The sequence below is a fragment of the Sus scrofa genome, chromosome 13 (genome assembly GCF_054392235.1).
Source record: "Sus scrofa isolate SSC_HxYL_T2T_F1_AM1 chromosome 13, Sscrofa_HxYL_maternal_Yorkshire_Landrace_v2.0, whole genome shotgun sequence".
Taxonomy (NCBI): Eukaryota; Metazoa; Chordata; class Mammalia; order Artiodactyla; family Suidae; genus Sus; species Sus scrofa.
The window spans coordinates 162,546,184-162,566,045 of NC_139395.1; the positions used below are offsets into that span (position 1 = coordinate 162,546,184).

General features: G+C 38.6%; 1 protein-coding gene across 50 annotated transcripts in view; it reads right to left on the minus strand.

Annotated features, from left to right (window-relative positions):
* PHLDB2 (pleckstrin homology like domain family B member 2) overlaps positions 1-19,862 on the minus strand; it is a 248,227-nt gene that overhangs the window by 41,877 nt on the left and 186,488 nt on the right. For 31 of the 50 annotated variants that reach the window (XM_084991336.1, XM_084991332.1, XM_084991319.1 and 28 more), the window contains 3 exons: positions 18,644-18,787; positions 17,442-17,579; positions 4,951-5,079 (listed from right to left, as the gene is read on the minus strand). In XM_084991336.1, coding sequence (XP_084847462.1) covers positions 4,951-5,079; positions 17,442-17,579; positions 18,644-18,787 — 411 coding nt within the window. The remainder of the gene's footprint in view (positions 1-4,950; positions 5,080-17,441; positions 17,580-18,643; positions 18,788-19,862) is intronic. The other 19 variants (XM_084991344.1, XM_084991333.1, XM_084991331.1 and 16 more) reach the window with 1 other exon arrangement.

A 19,862-nucleotide genomic window follows, 5' to 3' on the forward strand; every position in this document is an offset into this window, starting at 1 on the left:
GTGAGGAAGAGATATTAGACCTTCTTTATATTTACTTTTGGTTTTTCTTTTCTTTTACAATTTCTCAGGAAATGTTCTCTAATGTACATACAGGTAGAGTAGTATACATACATTATTTTAAATGACTATATGTTTTAGAGCATATATATTTTATATATATATATAGTTATGATATAATAGACCTATAAGTGTGTATATATATATAAACTTGCATGCTCAAATAATTTTATTGAAGGGAGAAGTCATCAAAAACATTTGAAGACTGGAGTCCTTAAGCTAGGATTCTGTGAATCCCTTAAAATGGTTTATACACCTTCTTACTAGAAAGAGTAGAACCACAGGGTTCATCAGGCACAAAGAATAACTCAGAAGGTTAAGCACTGCTACTCTAGGAGTCATCTTCAGGACATTTAAAAACAAACAGAAATTATAAAAGTCAGATGGTCTAGAATAGACACTCTCCAAAGTATGAGGTGTCTGAGGAGAGGACTGAATCTGTATCTGAGCAGACTGGTGCATGGTGTATAAACTGTTCTCCAATCTACTTAAAAAAATAAGCTAAAAATAAAACCTCCTTATTTTGGTAGCCCTTGTCAGACATATAAATGTGGTACATATAGAAGACATTTTTAAAAATATAATTTGCAAATAATAAATGACCAAAAAGAAAACGGCAGCTGGGCTCTAGGGCTCACAGCTCTACATAGGTAAAAGTGCCAGGGCATTTTTTTCAATCAATACATTAAAAAGAGATGGATAAATAAATATATGATAAATCAGATCTATTCTAGTATTTAAAACATACCACCCTCCCCTGATTTTTATGTAAGTGATAAACTGTCTTTTAATCAAAAGGACTATCTTTCTATGTTCTGGAATGAATTTTATTCTGGGGATGATTCATAGGACTATTAGTTACCATACAATTACAACCAACACTATAGCAACAAGATTATTATGTCAACACAGGCAGTGGTTCTCAAACCATAAGAATAGAAAGATTTTGAAAAATATGTTCAGCATTTCTTAACACATCTTTACATTTTAATTAGTCAAATGGAAAGTGGTCTTGGTTTCAAGTTACTGGATGACCTTTGAAGTTTATCAGACATTTCATGCTTAAAATTTCTATAGCAATTAATGTATTTGGACCAAATCTAGTCAATACTAAAGGAATTAAGACACAACTCTAGTTTTAGGTCTGGAAACAAAATATCCGTAGTCTTAAAATATCAGCTGATATACTTATTCATACAGGCCTCCATACTCAAGTTTTTAAGTTCTTTCAATTAAGCTTTGTTTGCTTAAAAAGTTACTGAGATAAAAAATTTTAGTAAGCTTTTTTTTTTTTAGTTTATAAAGAATCTTCATTCAAAGTGGGCCTATGGCTCACAATATATACACTATGCTAGTCAGTTGCTTACTCCACATCTGATTAATAGGCAACATGTGTTATTTTAACCACATGAAGGTCACAGAGTCACTAATTTATTTGCAGTAAATATTTAAACCACTGCATGAAAATAATAGACACCAGGCAGGAAAGGTTGGAAATTAAAGCAAAGCTCAGCCCTCAGATTCCTCTGGTGTAATCATCTGATCAAATTACCTAAACCATTTAAACATGTGCATGTAAACTTACACTGTGAAAGAAAAATAACTTGGGAGGGGGAAAAAAACTTTTAAAAGATTTTAGATAAGAATAAGAATTCAAAAGATGGAATGTGGGAGAAGAGTAGTTAATTGAGCACAGAATAATATACACAGGAAGTTCAAAGTCAAGTGTATGACTAGTTAAAAGAAAATTTTAACTAAACTTCTCCACTGAAAGTATGTTATGAATCTCTACTGGCTGGCAAGTTTAAAGGCCATGCATGACAGGAAATAAAACAGCTGCACTAAAGAAAATTCAGTGGAAGTTCTTTTTTCTTTCCGGTAACTTTTTTGAGAATGTATATGGCAGAAGTTTACATGTACAACCTTATGTTTCCTTTGCCTAGGAGAGGAGCAGAAAGAAGAGACTAAATGTGGTATGTCCACCACATAGAGAGATTACAGCAACAATCTCATGACAGCTTTGAAAGCAAATTAACTTTTTAAATTTATTAAAGTACAGTTGTTTACAATTTGTGTTAGTTGCTGCTGTATAGCCAAGTGTTCCAGTTACATATATCTTCATATTCTTTTTCATTATGGTTTATTACAGCATGTTGCATATAGTTCCCTGTGCTCTAAGTAGGACCTTGTTGTTTATCCATCCCATCTATACTAGCTTGCATCGGCTAATCCCAAATGGGACTCAGGGTCTTACTATTTCTCCATCTCATGCACTATAATCCAACATTTTAATTGGAATTTGGAAAAAAAGCAATGGAAATATCCAGCATAAACTACTCATGTTGTACATGAGGTTACTGAGGCCTACAGAAGTTGAATGACTTATCCAAGATTAAGGGATGAACTAATTGTAGAGCCAGTGAGGGAAAAAAAGTAAAGGTCTCCTATCACTGAACAGAATTTTTTTAAAAATCAAGAGACTGAAATCAACCGTTTAGCTGAATAAGTATCAAAACACAAGAAAACTATCTGAGCCAGGAGTGTCCTGGCAAATGAAAGGCTCATTTCTCCTCAATTTTTTTCCACACTACTTGTATCCCAGGGAACAGTTTGATTGGTGAGCCCATTATCAATTCCATTAAACCACAGGCCATGAAATCAACCTCAGATGAAAACTGTACACTGCCTCTAAATGATTTAGGGAAAAGAAGACCAGTCATAAATCCATAGTGATGTACTCACAAAAGCATTCTGCAATTTCAGCTTAAGTATTTGAAAGAACACAGAGTTTAAGAAAATGATTTTCCTCCTCTTCATTTATTTTCTATTTTGTCTGACTTGCCACCTCATGAAGTTCATTGTCATTAAGTCAACTTTATTAAATCTAGTCTGACTGCCTTGGGGAGAGTTTTATTACAAAGTGCTCCTCTGAAGTGTTTGAAGTCTGAAAGGAAGTGAGTTGTGATAACACAGGAAGTCCTCGTATGAATGGACCTCTCATGAAATAAGTGAACTTTTTACTGATTAGGCCTAGGGATTGGTGAAGAGTTATTTTGGTCATCATCCACCCCCGGGAAACAGAATTTTCCTTAACATTTGGGGAACTGAAGCTACCACAAGCCAATTTTCTCTCCGAAAGAAAAGAGTTTTATGATAAGAATTCTGCACTCTGCTCGGAAAGGAAGAGGAAGGAGTCTTTGCCTTCAGTTAGTGGAATAGGTTGTCAGCATCACTGCCTTTTCTCATCAGTAGTCAAAATCCTTGGAACATATACAAATTTACGGAGTATCCCATAGGCTCTAGATTAAGAACACAGTAATTATTCACATCAAACTGACTCCAGGTTATTAATAGAACCTACCAATTTTTATTTGAAGCAATATTTATAAAGAATACAAACAATACCTGGATAACTAAAGGAAGAGAAGATCAAAATATATAACCATGCTTCTAACTCTAAATAAAGTATTACAGAGACTATGTAAAATCTTTAACAATAAGGGAAGTTGAAAAACAGTAAATAAATATAAAAATCAGTTTCTCAATCTCTCCAAAAATTACAAACTAAAATAATTTTAGAAATACTATTCTTTTTCCCAATCATTTTTTATCAGAAGCTTTCCAGAGAATTGGGACACTGAATGACAGGAAGTTTTATCTTCTTACAGCAAATTAAGTCCTCCACAATAAAATGAGTAAAGGGGAAGAAATATTTTTAAAACTCTCTTTGATCTGACATTGTAAAAAAATTACAAATATTAGAATTGTGATGCTGCATTTAACCTGTCTGTACTGGGTACTCTTCATTACGATGCTGTATCTTAAAGTGAAATACACTGAAAAGCTTCAGCCATACTTTTTCATAACCTATTGATACTTAGAGGTAGCAAACATTTTTGGGTTCGAGGTCATCTTAAACATTTTCAAGGGTATGCTATCTTAACTGATTTTTTCCAACTTGCCCATTCCCAAGAAGATACAGACATAGTAACATGAATGAAACCAGTCTTCTTTCCTACTCATGTGGAACCATAAATTGTTATTCACTTAGGACTAATTACTATTAGACTCCTTTAGAGGTCCAAAACTGTTAATGATCACCTCCCCAGAGTCACAGTCTATCTGGGCTGCTGTTCTGCACAAAAAATCCAGCCCTCAAAAGGCTATGAAATATTAAGTGGCCTTGCTAGTGTTTGTGAAACTATGCACCTAGGAAGTCTTGTTTTCAGAAGATAAGCAGCAAGGTTGTGTTTGACACTGCCAACATTAAAGATCAAAGAATAACCTGATAAAGTTCAACCAGAAGATCTATAAGGCACTAAGTTTTGAAAAATTATGAACCTTGTATGAGAAGCTGCTGAATGCCCTGCATCGTGGGTCTTGTTTGTTGTGATGATGCTAATGAGTTCAATGTCACTATGAAGCAGAAAGAAAAACAAAATGATGTGTGGTGATGGGGAGCCAATCAGAGCATAAAACAATTTGTAGACCGGAGTATAAAATCAAGCTGAGAAAAAACAAAAACAAAAACAGTACTCTAGATCCCAGTAGAGAATAGAATGCAGGAAAAGATGTCAGCTGATTTAAATGCTACAAACTTGTGGTAACATGTCAGTAATAGCTCTCATTTGTTACAAAGAACGAGTCCAGAAATGTTTTTGCATTACTAATGAGGTGAAGGATTCCAACAGGGAATTTTTTAACTGATTAGCATAGAATAATATATACTGTCAACATGCATATTTTTATTTAAAATGTTATCTAATGACCAGAATTTATGCAAATTTATGCTATGTGAAGGAAGAAGTCATAGGTAAGTGGAACTTAATTGAAAAAGACAAAAAAAAACAAAACAAAACAAAAACAACTACCACATTCCTGTTTGCTACTGACCCTCTTCAGTTGTTGTTGTAACTGTTCCCTCATGGACTCAGGACAATTGTCCAGCTGGGTCTTCTGCTCGGAGTAAAGCTCCTGAAGCCTCTCTAGTTTTTCCCTTTCAGCATCAAGCTTTACCTTCTCCTGAAGTTCAGAAATCAGAAAATAGAAGAATAGAAATTACCTTCACACCCCAAGCAGGCGTTAGTGAACATTTCCCATGGATAACACAAACAAGCAAACACACATGAACTGCAGGTATCCTATGAACGTATAAATATATCTTGCTAGTGATTAGAATTAAGGGGGTATAAATGGAAGTAAAGACAAGGGGTCCCGCTTCTGCATTCTCCAAACCCAGTTACTCTATTGGGTATTGTCAAGAACCCCGTCCTTCCTCCCTTCCTTCCTGCCACCAGGTTACAAAAGCCAGGGAAGCAACAGTAATGTTGGTCAATGGTCAACAAAGAACAAAAGAAATGCCAACAGAATTCCTAAGATAACCCTGCAAAGAGTCACTTGGCAGAGAACCAGACAAAGGGTAGCGGGCATTTACCTCAAGCACTGTCAGAGTCCCATGTGCTGAAGGCATGTGTTAAGAAAGGTTTGGAAATTATTGAACTTTTGTTCTCAAGTCAGGCACATTCAGTAGACAAATTAATACCTTGGTCGTATGGAACAGTTCTAGTAAACATCTGGCAACTGTCAGAGCTTAAGCAGGTAGAAAATCTGCTTCCAAGGAGAGCATTTTCTTCAGACTCTGAGAAAGCTAGCAAACTTGCAAGACTAACAATGCCAGCAGGAGGAAAGCATATGAGACAGCTTAGATACACCAAAAAATGTGACATTTACTGTGGAGATAAGTAACAATGACTGACAAAAAATAACTGAAACACAAGAAAAGGAAAGAACACCACCCAGGAATCGAGACAGAAGAGAAAGGAGAAGATAACACTAAATTCTTCCCAAGTCATACACTCCAAAGTGACCCTGGACGTTTTCTAGGGCGTAGCAGGCAAATACTGTAATACAGTATTACACCATCTTACAAGGCTGCCTTTTAAATTGAGAAAAAAACAAAACAAAACTTCAGCCTGTTTAATGTCAGTTTTCCCATCTTATGCTCCCTTTATGATACTCTGAACGCTTGAAGTAAATTTTAGACCTAATTCTTTCCTTGTGTAACACTCTCAGCCTTAAACTAAAGCCCTTTCATAGAATGGAAGCATCACCACCATCTGACCCTCAATAAGCAAAATACCACCATCTGACTTTCCTTGTGTTCACTATTGATCTGGTAGAAATAAAACTGGCTTCTAAGCATAGCACCCAAGTTTTTTTTTAAAGGATGAAGCTTAGAAGCAGTCCTATACATTTATAATTACTATCATTTCTTCATCTAAATGGTCATGATTTCCTGTGTAAACACGTATGTAGATTCTTTACAAAAGCTGATACGGTTTAAAACTATGACATCAGTATCTACACCAGTTCACTTGGCTCTCCATTGCTGGCTTACATTTTAAAACTTCAAGGGCATTTTAGATAGTCATATTTTTATTTAGAAGTGCTATTTTTCTTGCAAAAGGATGAAATTTAGAAGTCATAAAACTGAGAATCCTCCTTCATATATCAACCTAAAAATGATTCTACAACTTAAACTTGAGCAGATGATCAAGAAAGTTTCCTCTGCCTTTAATGTGACGTGTTCTCACTGGGCACAGCTGTTGTGTAGGAGTGAAGAAATCAACAGCATCATTCACAGAATAAAGGATTTCCAAGTGTTACCTCACAGCAAAACTGAGTGCACCAGTACCAGTTAGATTTAGTCTTCAGCTCCTGAATTAATAGATTTCTCCCCTAATAAAACCAGAACATTTGTCTTTTGGCTAAGAAAACGTGTTATTTCCACGTGTGCACGCAGATCAAAGATTACCTTAGTACATACCAAACGAATTTTACCCCCAAAGAGTTCTATTTCTAGGTACTGCATCGCTAGATTTTGCAGTCATTCCAGTTTCAAATAGAAAGTTAAACAAAAATCTTCATTCCAATTAAATAGCATAGGTGTGAAGCCCTAAAATGTACAGTTGTATTTGATAGAAAACACTGATAATGATATTTAATAATATGGAAAGGCCCTGGCTGAAAACACGGATCTCAAATCTGAAAATACAGCCAAACTATTTTTCTGATGCTCTCAATTTTTTAAATTGTTAACAGTAAGCACAAATAAACAGCTAATAAACAATACCTTATGTTTACATAGTGCCTTCCTTCTGAGGTGCTCAAAATGTTTCGCAATTCCATACAAGGGGCTGGTTAGAAGAATTACGCAATCTGGCACCATTGGGACCTTCTGTGGCTTCTCTGTGGTTTATCAGTAATGTTGTGGCCACGACCTGGGTCTCAGAGCGAGAGCTCCGTGGGGCCAAAGCGAGGGCAAAGGAAGTAAAGCGAAGGATGAAAGAAGGACCAGTGTCAGATGGGCTGGGCCATAAATCACGGGGGGACCAAGAGGTGATATCACTCCTCCTAGAGCCAAAAGTAGGCCACCTCTGAGCCAGAAAGAAATGAATAGACCTCTCTTCTATTTATTGCTCAGGAAGTTTTCAAAGAAAAATTAGCTCTGGGTAAGCAGTTAATTAGAGCCGAAAGTATCACCTTCTACAGCGAAGGTAAAATACTTGGACATGTTAGATGGCATTCCAGGGTTCAGGGATTCTAGCTTTTTTCATGTGAAATATTACCACTCAGTGTCATTCTCTTCCCCAGATTTAAATGGGTCAAGTCACCTATTCGAACTACTATAGGCGTAGCAACACTTTCCAAATATCAAATTGAGAGAGAGCACAGTATTTTTCTCTTAGGATACAAAAATCAATCTTCAGGAAATAAATGAATTAAAATGCATTTTAAATATATTTAATAAATGTAACTTTGTTGAAAAAATAAGATTAGAAGGATCCGGAGCGCTCCAGGAAGATCCAGGTATACAAGGACATTTATAAAACAAAGACCAGAACATGACCTCCCTGGAGACACGGCTGCCTCTGTTCTCAAACTGACCTGCCCTCTCTTGATGTCCTGGCAAAATCCAGGTCGGTAACAAACTCATTGCCAGATTCTCCCTATTTCACATATTTAAGACTAATGTTTATAAAATATATACATATAGGAGGGCCAAAGGTAAATTATTCACCAGCAGATAAAAATAAAAAGCAGAATATAATATCAGGTTTACATCTGCTTCCATTGTGAGTTGTTCATTTGCTCAATCAATAAATATTTATAAGGGAACTAGAGACAGAGAAAAGGGGTAACTTGATCACTGTCCTCCTGAAGAACAGTCTGGTTAGCTCTGTGCTTCTTCAGCCCTGACCACATTAGAAAAAGCTAGGTGAGCTTTTAAATATATGATTTCCTGGGCCTCACTTAAAAATCCAGGGGAGTAAGGCTAGGGAACAGCAGTTTATTTATTAATTTCTTTTTCTTTTTTTTCTTCTTAGGGCTGCATACCCGGCATATGGAAGTTCCTGGGCTAGGGGTTAAATCGGAGCTACAGTCTCTGGCCTACGCCATGGCCACAGCAACGCCAGATCCAAGCCACATCTGCAACCTACACCACAGCTCATGGCAATACCAGATCCTTAATCCACTAAGTGAGGCCAGGAATTGAACCTGCGTCCTCATGGATACTAGTCAGATTTGTTTCCACTGACCCACAACAGGAACTCCACGGGAATGAGCATTTTAAAAATCTCTCCAGGTTTTGTCCATATGTACCAGGTTAAGAATCACTGATTCAGCCACTCAGGGCGGTGTGAGAGGCAAAGGCAACTGTAACTACAATTTGATTTTTGTAATGAGGACACAGGGTATTAATACAGGATCCACCAAAACTTGTTCTGACATTTGGCCTCAGCACCTTTCTTTCCTTCAGAGTATAAAAGACCTCTGTTACAAGTAACATCCCAAATGTGAAAATTTTAAGTTAGATTAAATGCCTCAGGTGAGCCAAAAGAAAAAAGAACTCTGAGACTCCAATACCCAGTAGGTGCTCATTTCAGGTTCAGATGTAAAATGACTTTCTTCTAATCACACACAAATGATCAGGACTGGTTAAAAAGTTACCCTAAATAATTTGAATGGGCACACAAGAGTTGCCAATAATCTCAAAGAAAATTAATAATCCAAGGCTTGTCACTGGACCACTTACTTTGCTAGATCTGTGGTTGAGACAATAATAAATTTTCTCCAAGTTGTATTCAAGAGGAGGGAACTGAATTTTAACTCACTGGTGCTCTTTGAATTCCAAAACTACACAGACAATTTTTGAATACCAATAAAAAATAATTTTACCAAATCTAATATTCGGTAAGCAGATGGTTCAAGGTTACCCTGAAGAGATGCCTACTTCATTAGCTTGGAGGGTTGCCAGATAAAATAGAAGACATCCAGTTAAATTTGAATTTAAGATGAACAACAGGTGATGTTTGAAATGTAAGTATGTCCCAAATAATGCATGGGACCTAATTACACCAAAAAGTTATTCTCTCTCTTTCTTCTTTTTAGGGCCTCACCTGCAACATATGGAAATTCCCAGACTAGGGGTCAAATCTGATCTGCAGCTGCTGGCCTATGCCACAGCCACAGCAATGCTGGATCCTTAAGCCAGAGTGAGGCCAGGGATCAAGCCTGCATCCTCAGGGGTGCATACTAGTTGGGTTCTTAAACTGCTGAGCACAACAGGAAATCCATTCTCTTTATTTTAAATTTAAATTTACCCAAGCATCCTATACATTTTTCCTTAAATCTGGCAGCCCTATTAGCTTGATAAAGTTTTTCTTAAAAATTAGGACTCATGGAGTTCCCTTCGTGGCTCAGTGGTTAACGAACCCAACTAGGACCATGAGGATGCGGGTTCAATTCCTGGCCTTGCTCAGTGGGTTAGGGATCTGGTGTTGCCATGAGCTGTGGTGTAGGTTGCAGACATGACTTGGATCCCACTTTGCTGTGGCTGTGTCGTAGGCTGGCAGCTGTAGCTCCAATTCAATCCCTAGCCTGGGAACTTCCACATGCTGTGGGTGTGGCCCTAGAAAACAAAATAATAAATAAATAAATAAATAAATAAATAAATAATAAAAATTAAGATTCATCTTTATAATTTCCAAACTGTTTAGCACAGAACCCACTACACACAAGGTACTTAGGCCATGTTTATTCAAACACTGGGTGGGATTTGGAATTGATGCAGTGATATGTTCAAATTCAGAATACTTAAGCCATCATTTTTAAGGGCAGTCCAGCCAAAGTTCTCTCTATATACCCTGAGAATCCCTTTCCTTCCAGTTCCTAAACCCTGTGGGGTGGTCTGGGGGGGAAGCATCCTCAGAGGCTCAAGATTAGGCAACTATTTTAGACCCCAAATCACTTATCTGAAATTCTTAAGGCCAGATGTGTTCTAGATTTCAGAACATTCTGCATTTGTTAGAAGTAACACAGTTCATATAGAACATACCGTCTGGCATTTCCAATGAGGTCTGGGACAGTACCCTGTAATTAAACATGTTTCTATTTCTGCAGCTACTTATGAATATTCACATTGAGTGTGAATATCAGTCCAAGTTAGGTTTTGCAAACAACTAAGTTTTGGTATCAATCTTATTAAAAAAAATTTTTCACCCATGAAATTTTTCAGAATTACAGAGGAAAGATTATGGACCTGTGTCCATAGATGGTAACTGTTGAGAACCCATTCTCTGCCTGCCTATAAAGAGGCACATGCTTATGTTTCTTTCTTAGGGCTTTTTTCCTTTGGCTCTGACATGTTAATTACACAAGCGATGGTTGTTTATAGTGTAGAAAACATTGGAAAATCAGAATTCAATTCCTGCAATCAAACAGCTACCAGAAGAGTTCCTGTCATGGCTCAGTGGTTAACGAATCCGACTAGGAATCATGAGGTTTCGGATTCAATCCCTGGCCTTGCTCAGTGGGTTAAGGATCTGGCATTGCTGTGAGCTGTGGTGTAGGTCGCAGACGCGGCTCGGATCCCGCGTTGCTGTGGCTCTGGCGTAGGCCGGCGGCTACAGCTCTGATTAAACCCCTAGCCTGGGAACCTCCATATGGCACTGGTGCAGCCCTAGAAAAGACAGAAAAGACCAAAAAAAAAAAAAAAACCCTAATCTGGAATCCTGTTGATTTAATCCCTAAATCCCATGCTATACTTCCACTTCCTCAAACCAGGGAGGTAACTTTGAAATGTAAGAAAGAGGCACGGGAAGGGGTGGGTCCCTTCTGCACACTGCCTGTGATTTGGCAAAGGCTCTGCACTCAAGAGGCATTAGCACTTTGCTGAGGAATTCTGGGCAGGCTCTCTGCCTTCCCCTGGCTCTGGAGGAAGGATGGGGAGGAAGTAACAGGTACTTTGGCAAGACAATAACAGAGAATACAATTTAACCATTTAAGATACAAGAATATGTGCCTGTTATAGAAAGATTAGTCTAATAATTTAAGATTTCACTAAAGAATGTAGTGTATGGAATAGAGGGACTGAAGCTTCAGGTCACACCTTTAAGTGTGTTTAGCTACAAAAGTGTGCAGGCCAGGATGGCTACAAAATATCATAGTCTCTCTGTGTGAATACAGATCCTTAAACAAAAGGATGGTTTGAGCTTGGTGATTACCATTTAGGTAATGAAAAAACTCTCTAACAAGACTATGTAAGCAGAGCTGTTCCTTAACCTTTTTACTTAATTTCAGTACAACTAAAATTTTTTTGGGGGGGGTAAGTATACATTTATTTTTTACTGTGACTTGTTTAGGACCACATTTCACAAACTGCTTTGTTTCCTTTATTTCTGTTTCTTGAAAGTTCTATCAAAATTGCTTTAGTTTTGAACACAGAACAGTTTTTTTTTCAAATTAAGGCTTATTTTGAAAAACTCTTTGAGTTTAATTCAAATGTATGACAGGATCTTCCAAAGTAAGGTAAGGCAATTGTCCTCATCAGATGGCTTGGAGAAATTTCTGGAGTATTCAAATCCGATGATTCCTTATTGATGCATGCCTTTGACTTAAATCTAACCAAAACCTGCCACGTTATTCTTTTGGTACAACTAACTTTTGATTGTTGTATGCTAAGGAGCAGAGATGAGACAGATGATTCCAAAATAAAATTGAAAAACTATTTTTTGTTCTAAAATAGACAAAGACAGAAGGAAAACTAACATACAAAAAGAAAAAAAGCAGAAATACATCCATACTTCTCAGCAGTTGCCACAAATCAGGCTTTGCCTTGAACAGGGGACATGGAGGGGAAGGGAAGCCAGTTCCAGCCTTTGCCCAAACTGAGCTTCATGGTTCTGGTGGCTTCCCCATCCTAGTCACCAATCCCATCGATTAAATCAGTTTCCTGGCATAGACATTAACAAGTCTCTCCCTTTCCCTTGCCCTAAGAAAATATTATGGCTCTTTGCTCACTACTTCAAATAAATATCCCCTTTGGGTTTATGTTCGAGTCTGACACTTATATTTGTTCAGGGCTTATCCAAGTTAATAAAGACTCTATTTGTGATATGGCTCCTGTCTTAGAATACAATAGGAAGGTGCCATTTAGCTCAGAGGCACATGGAGTCAGGCACACTGATGCTCCTGACAGTGGTACCCATAAGGGCAGGGAAAGGTCAGCTCAGGGAGCCACTGCAAAAATGTTCAACAAATGCAAAATGATATACATCATTTACATCTTATGTTGTATATAATTTATATTTTATATGGCAGCATATAACAAATAGTGGTCACCTAGGAAATATATTAATTTATACTAAATATGTAAAATAGAATGATTTTTCCCAAATCAGCTAAAATAATTAATGCTATAGATGGATCTGAAGAGCCAAGGAAACAATGTCAATAATCTCCCACCAGGATTTGAACTCAGAGGTGTTATTAAGCCTTCTTCCTATGGCTCTAGGCCTTGTCTCCAAAAACTGAGGGCCAGGCTTACAGGATGTGCTATCGACATCTGAACTGGACGATGCCCAACAGGGATATCTTTTCAGGTTTTGGTTTTCTCATGCCACAGTTTATATCTGACAGCAGTGACAGGTGTATGGAAAAGGAAACGAGATCCAAAAGGCCAAAGGCCACTTCCTTCTACTGTCTTACGCTCGGGCTCGATAGGCAGCATGATTACAAGACCCCTGGCATGAGCGTTTGGGCAGAACATCCCAGCTGTCCTGAAACTTGGCTGAACGTGGCTCGCAGGCAGGTGTTTGGCTCAGGGTTTCTGTTCAGGCCGAGCCGGGACTTGCTGTTCATGGGAGATCCAAGGACAATATTCCCAAATAATCCTGGGCGGTATCCTGGCACGTATTACAAGCTGGATAAATAGTGGATAAGAGTGCCTGCCTCTATTTTATAGGTTAAAGAGGGAAATCAATATCTAACAAGCCCAAAACAAATATAAATAATAAAATGTGGTTTGTAAAAGGACTGATAGAACAACAATGAGAATCTGAACTGGGAAGGGCTGGTAGGGCTCTACTGAAAAACACTGAACTCAAGCCCTGAAAGACAGAACCAACAAGGCATGAATATGGAGAAGGGACTTCTAGGCCGGGCATGCTGGTCTGCAAGGGACCTGGACAGGGAAGAGGGTAGGATGGATCTTTAAACAACTGGAAAGAAAGCCACCATGAGAGTGGTGTGAAGAGGGGAGAGTGGTGACAGAAAGGCTTATGACAGTTAAGGAATTTAGATTTGCATAAAATACAGGGGAACATAAACCAGATTGATGTGACCTAATTTATATTTGTAAAAAGTCACTCTGGCTACTGTAAAGAAAATGGGCTGAAGGGAAGCAAATGGAAATGAAACTCAGGAAGAGATTTTGATGATTTTGGAGAGAACACTATCAGGGGAGGTGCGGAGAAGTTGAAGTAATTGAGAAATATTCTGGTACTCAATTAGAAGTGAGGCGGATGGAGAAAGAAGTGCCAAGATCTCCTTCCAGGTTTCTTTTTGGTAGAGATTCCATTTCCTGGTGGGAAAACTAGAGGAAGATAGGATCAGAGGCGGAGGAGGTGTGTGGAAGGCAAAGGGAAGGATGAGATCAAGAGTTCAGTTACCGAATGTTGGGTTGGAAATGCCTGTGAATTATCTCAATGCAGATGTCAGGTAGGCTACAGGATATGAGTCAGAAGTTCAGAAAAGGGCTGTGGGCTAAAGACAGTCACCAGCAAGTATGTGGCTTTGAGTATGAAGCCATGGCTATAAAAGAGTGTGAGAAGAGAGTTCCCAACAAGTGCTGACGGATGTTAACTAGACTTAGCGCCGTGATCCTTTCACAATGTATACAAATATCATATCATAACATTACATGCCTGAAACTAATATAATGTTATGTGTCAATTATATTTCAATTAAAAAAAAAAGAGTGAATGATTCAAGGCATACATCAATGCAGACCAATGAGAGCAAGCAGAATTTTTCTGTGGACTTTTGGGAAAGTTTGAACTTGGTAAAAAAAAAAGAAAAAAAATAGAAAGAAAGAAAACATGAAGAAGAGAGTTCAGAACAGAGGCAAACACTCCAAGAACCGGCTGGATAATGGCACAGAAAGAAGCAAAGGGAACTCGGATAGAAATGTCAGAGAGGAGTAGGAAAGAGAAGGAAAATCAGAAGGGTGTGGGACACAGGGGCAAAGGGGCAGGGGAGGGGAAGTGCCAGGCCAAAGAGTTGTCTCTTATCTAGAATGCTGCTCGGGAGTCTGATCATAAGACAACTGGAAAGCATCTAGTGAGTGGGGTAGGCAGCACCAAGGCCTTTCATAGTCTTTACAGGAGCAAATCAGATGGAGTAGTGGGACCAGAATGGGAGGCGTGGCTAACTGAGGAAGAGGATGCACAGTGTACTGAAAAATCTGAAAAGCTTAGTGAGGCTGAAGAAAATCTAGCTAGGGTAATTGCTGGAAGGAATTTCATTTTATTTATTTATTTATTTTGGGCCACACCTGCAGCATATGGATGTTCCCAGGCCAGGGATTGAACCTGCACCTTAGAGACCATACCGGATACTTAACCTGCTGCTCCACAGTGGGAACTCTGAATTCCGTTTTGCTTCACTTCATTTCATTTCATTTATCTTTGGGGCTGTGTCTGCAGCACACGAAAGTTCCCGGGCCAGGGATTGAAGCGTTGCCACAGCAGTAACCAGAGCCACGGCAGTGACAATGCTGGACCTTCAACCCATGGAGCCACCAGGGAACTCCAAGGAATTTTATAATTTTTTAAAATAGTATTGTTGGCGTGCTGACAGTACAGGTCCAGTAAAGAGCTGGGAGATGGTGGGATGGCACCCTGACACATCCAAAGGGACTGGTCTTTGAGGGGAAGAGAGCCTTTCTTGGTTGTGAGAATGAATGCTCTAATTTCTCAGTGAAGTAGGTGGTGAAATCATCTCAGAGCCAAGGGGAAGAAAGTGGACCAGACGTCTGAACAGAGTGAAGGTATGAAATAGTCATGCTGTGAAGTGGTACAATAACTTTATTTGAGAAACAGAGTGATGCTGCCAAGCAGTACTGAGTCTCTAGGTGAGTCTGATTGTCAAGAATATGCAGTAACATCTAGCCCAGTCTGTTTTCGCTTCCCTCATTCTCCTATGGAATTCCTCACCCAAAGCCAGTCTGCCATTTTTCACACCATGTGATGACAGACAATAATCCTACCTTCCGAGACCAACTAATCCCCTAACAGCTGCATGAGCTGCTTCTATACTTCGGGCCCCTACTCATCCCTCTCTTATGCACAGCCTCTATCAAGCCACCAAAACAATAATAGGAAGGACAGAGGTGGCCTCCTTGCTTGTTTCCACCCATGTTCCTGGAGTTCCGCCTCTACCTTAGGCCTGGAGAATACAACACAACTGCCTCTGTGCAGTGAGATTTAACATCGATCAACTGGCCCCACTTTTGTGTAGAATCTCATGCTAATGAGATAGAGACAAATAGAATTTATAGGCCATGTCATATGTGAGCTACACAAAGATAAATAACTACATGCATGGGGAAGGCAGACAGGTTCAGAGGGAACCTGACACCCCAGTCCTATGTCCCACAAGCTTTCCAGTATGACATAAATAGTAGAATACTAGTAAGCACCACAACAAAGACATCTGATGTCTCCAGTGAAAGCTTCTTGCTCTATCAGTGCAGAATCTTTGAAAACCATCATCCTCTTGTACGGCAGAACTAGACAATCACTCCTTTGGCATGGTTCTGAGCTTTTAAAGAAAAATATACCTGCTACCCAAATGGATTCTTTACTATTTCAAAGTCTGGAGTAAGAAGAAACATACATAAAATCTAATATGAAAAAGATGTGCAGTTTAACTTTGATAAGCAGGCAACCAAGAAATTGATGTAAAGCTTTTAATCTGACTTCAATTTCTGACAATATCTTTTTGAGTTCATTCTCTGGCACCAAGGTCAAATGCCCTTATTTGCAGGTTTTAAGCTAAGAGAGGCCTAAAAAGGAAGCCATATTTTGAAGGAATCCTTTCCACATATTACTGCTAGAATATATTCAAACCGAAATTTAAAAAAAAAAATTTTTTTCTCAGCTTAGTGGAGAACCTGGTGAACAAGGAATACTGCGTTAAAACTCATTTGCTTTTTCTCGCCCAAACTGGAATTTGAATTTTTAATTTATGCTTAGTTCAGCTGTAACTAACTCAGAATGTAAGAAGAGGATAAGTGAAATATTTTTCAGAGAAAATAAGCAAACAAACAGAAAAACAAAAAACCCAACACCCCGAATTCTAAAACCTTCTAGTAATTTTTCATATTTTGCCTTGGAGGTACCAGCCAATATTCAGGTTATGGCCTGAAATGTGTTAAGATTTTTTTCCAAAATAAGCATCACCTATGTTTCAGATAGTTTTCACTTGGCAGCATGTGAGGATCCCCTGAAAACGGCAATGCATTTTTCAAAGAGCAGTGCACTTGCATTGAAGCCAATGGCAAGGCGAGACAGATGAGATGAATGGTTCCCATTTGTCTTTTTAATAAATAGCAAAACGCAAAGAAATGCAGCTACTGTATATGAATACGCTTAAGCCAGCCTTACAGGGCACCACTGGTAAAGAAGTACCAAAGCACTAAAATGATTCTTTAAAAACGAAGTGTAATCAGAAAAGCAGAGAGACTGACAAGAAAAAAAAAAAAAAAAAAAAGCAATTCACTCATCTCAAGCAGGATAAGCTGCCATGAACATCAGCTCTAAATTTTAAACAGGCTCTATTATCTCAGCATCAGCTGCTCTATACCTGACAGTTCTTAGTTTAGGCAACTTACCTCATCTCAAGACTTTTTTCTAGTGCCACTGTCACCAGGAATATGACACACAAATCCAAAACCATGGTAATTTATACAACGTTTAAATTCAATCGAATGGGAGCACCATTTTGCCTGTAAAATTGGCATCTAATATAATTTCTTTTACCTTGGTTTTTTCACCAACAATGTTCTTTTCCAGTTCGGCTATTTTCCTGTTTAGATGATCCAAAATCTCCTTCTCTTTCATTAGTTCGGTTGTTTCCGATTTCTGTTCTCCATCCAAGAGAGCACATTCCATGTCCAACTGAGGATACAAAACAAAGCTCAGAGGAGTTTCACCTTCAGGGAAAGTCTCAGCTGCCCACATCAGAGGTGTACTTTTAACAGCTACAAACTGCAAAAAGTACTACTGGTATCAGCCAAATTGTGGAGCCCAGAAAACACTTCAGAGAGTGCATGTGAGACTCAGGAGTCCTGTATGAGAAAGTGGGAGGCCAGAATATACTTGCTAAGAAAACTAGTTGTCTTCTCATTTCATTTTTCTATGATGACCCCTTTTCCGCTTACTTCTCAGGGATATTCTGCCTATTCGCTTAGGTCAGGCTTGAGCGTGAACCATCTTGGAAGCAGCCACGTCTTTGTCTGTCCCTAGAGCACGGGAAGTGAAAATTACCCTCAGCCCAGCGTGCAAGTGCTGCATTCCTAGCAACGCCAGCAGGAGGGGCTTCCAGGGTCTGTGCGTAAGATGACAGGTGAGCAGTCCCCTCCACACATAGACTATCTGCATCATCTGTGAGTACAGATGCACAGATCCTTCCTAGGCAGAATTAGCTGCTCCTTCTTACTCCATGGAGGTATTGAAAAATAGCCTCTTTCTTGAATTATAGTTGTAGATATCTGTCTCTCTACAGATACCTGGTTTGCAAACCTCTCGAAAGTGAGGTTTGTGTTTGATTCATATGTCAATCCCCCTATAGTGCCAAGATGAAAACCAACTCATACTTAACATGCTCAGAAAATGTTTGTTGGATTTGAACTTAAACATCTACTACATGGTACTTCAGCTGACAGATCTTAGAGCTGGTCAGAAAGCATACACTAGCTAAGACAAAGTCAATTACATATAATGTACATTAAAAAACGGCTTCATATGTTTACCTCATTGGATTTAAAAAAATAGGAAGAATAAAAAAAGAAATGTAAAAAAAAGCATGTTTACCCAAACAGGAACCCTCTGAACAAACATCTGCCCATGCTGACCTCTATGTCTTCTGCTTCCAAAGGTCTGTGTCCTACTAGGCATGGATATATTTAAGCCAGAGGAAAGAAAGAAAGGGAGACGGTAACAAGTGAACTCGTGGTATATACCTCTCTGGAAGATTCCTCCATCTGGTCATTTATATCTTTGATTTTTTGTTCAAGTTCCTCGAGGTTGTTCAGAATTGCTATCCGGGACTCTTCCATTGCAGTCAGCTCCTGCATCTTTTGTTCTTCATTTATTCCCTCTGGGGTCTGTGATTCATTAACACAGAAAAGGGCTAGTCACACTTTAAGTCCAGAATTTCCCAGTTAATAAACCAGTCATAAGTCTAGCCTTTCACAGGCTATGTCTATTTGGATTCTAAAAGAAATCTTGTGATTATTTATTTGGAACTCTGCATTTTTCCATAGACTTTCAGCAGGGAGGTTCCTCGGTTAGCTCCTACAAATCAACTTTTGTGTACAAATTTATTCCTTTGAAAGTTTAAATAACTAAGAGGTTATAAAGACAAGGAAGCTGTGGTCCACAGAGATTGTAGTGACTCCTCTCAGGTTATAGACAAAGTTTAGCACAGCAGAGAACTAGGATCTAGACAGAAGTTTTGACATCTTCCTCAAGGATGTCTTTTGGGTATGCTGCTACCTTCATTACAGGCTCCATATTCTCTGCCATCTCAGTGAGAGTGAATATATCTCCTATGACAGTCTCTAGAAACTCTACCAGGTCCCACTGCTAGGGTTGTCTGCAAATGAGTGATCATTCTTGTTTCCTTTCCAACACAAGGTGGAAAAGAAGGACATGGCACTTGGCCCCATCTCACTGACATATTCCACAAAGTTAGTAGCCAGGACAATGCAGGCTTTATTACTTTGGCGATCCCCAGAATGATTTAAAACCACACACTTAATATTAGCTCATGTTTCACTTTTTGAGTGAGCACACTACTCACTAGTGTTTCTCCTATAGGACCTTCTTCCTATATAGAGATTAAGACACTAACTGGGCCAATGGGCTTTTGTGTCATGAAATAGGATACTGGTCATTATTCATAAAATTATTGCAAGGAAAAACTGAGTTCTTCTTAACATGGAATGAGAAATTTATGAAAGTAATTACCTAAGAGATGGCATACTTACACCCCTGAACAGAATTATGACAAATGCCCAGAAAGAAAATAAAAAAATATTTAGATCATACACATGGCCAGAATGTGACTGCTGATTATTTTAAGACAAGAAATATAGTGAATTGAAAACAGTGTCTTCTTTCAAGAATTTCAGATAGTTATTTTAGATAACTTTGCCTTTCTTTAAGTCAAGGGATGTC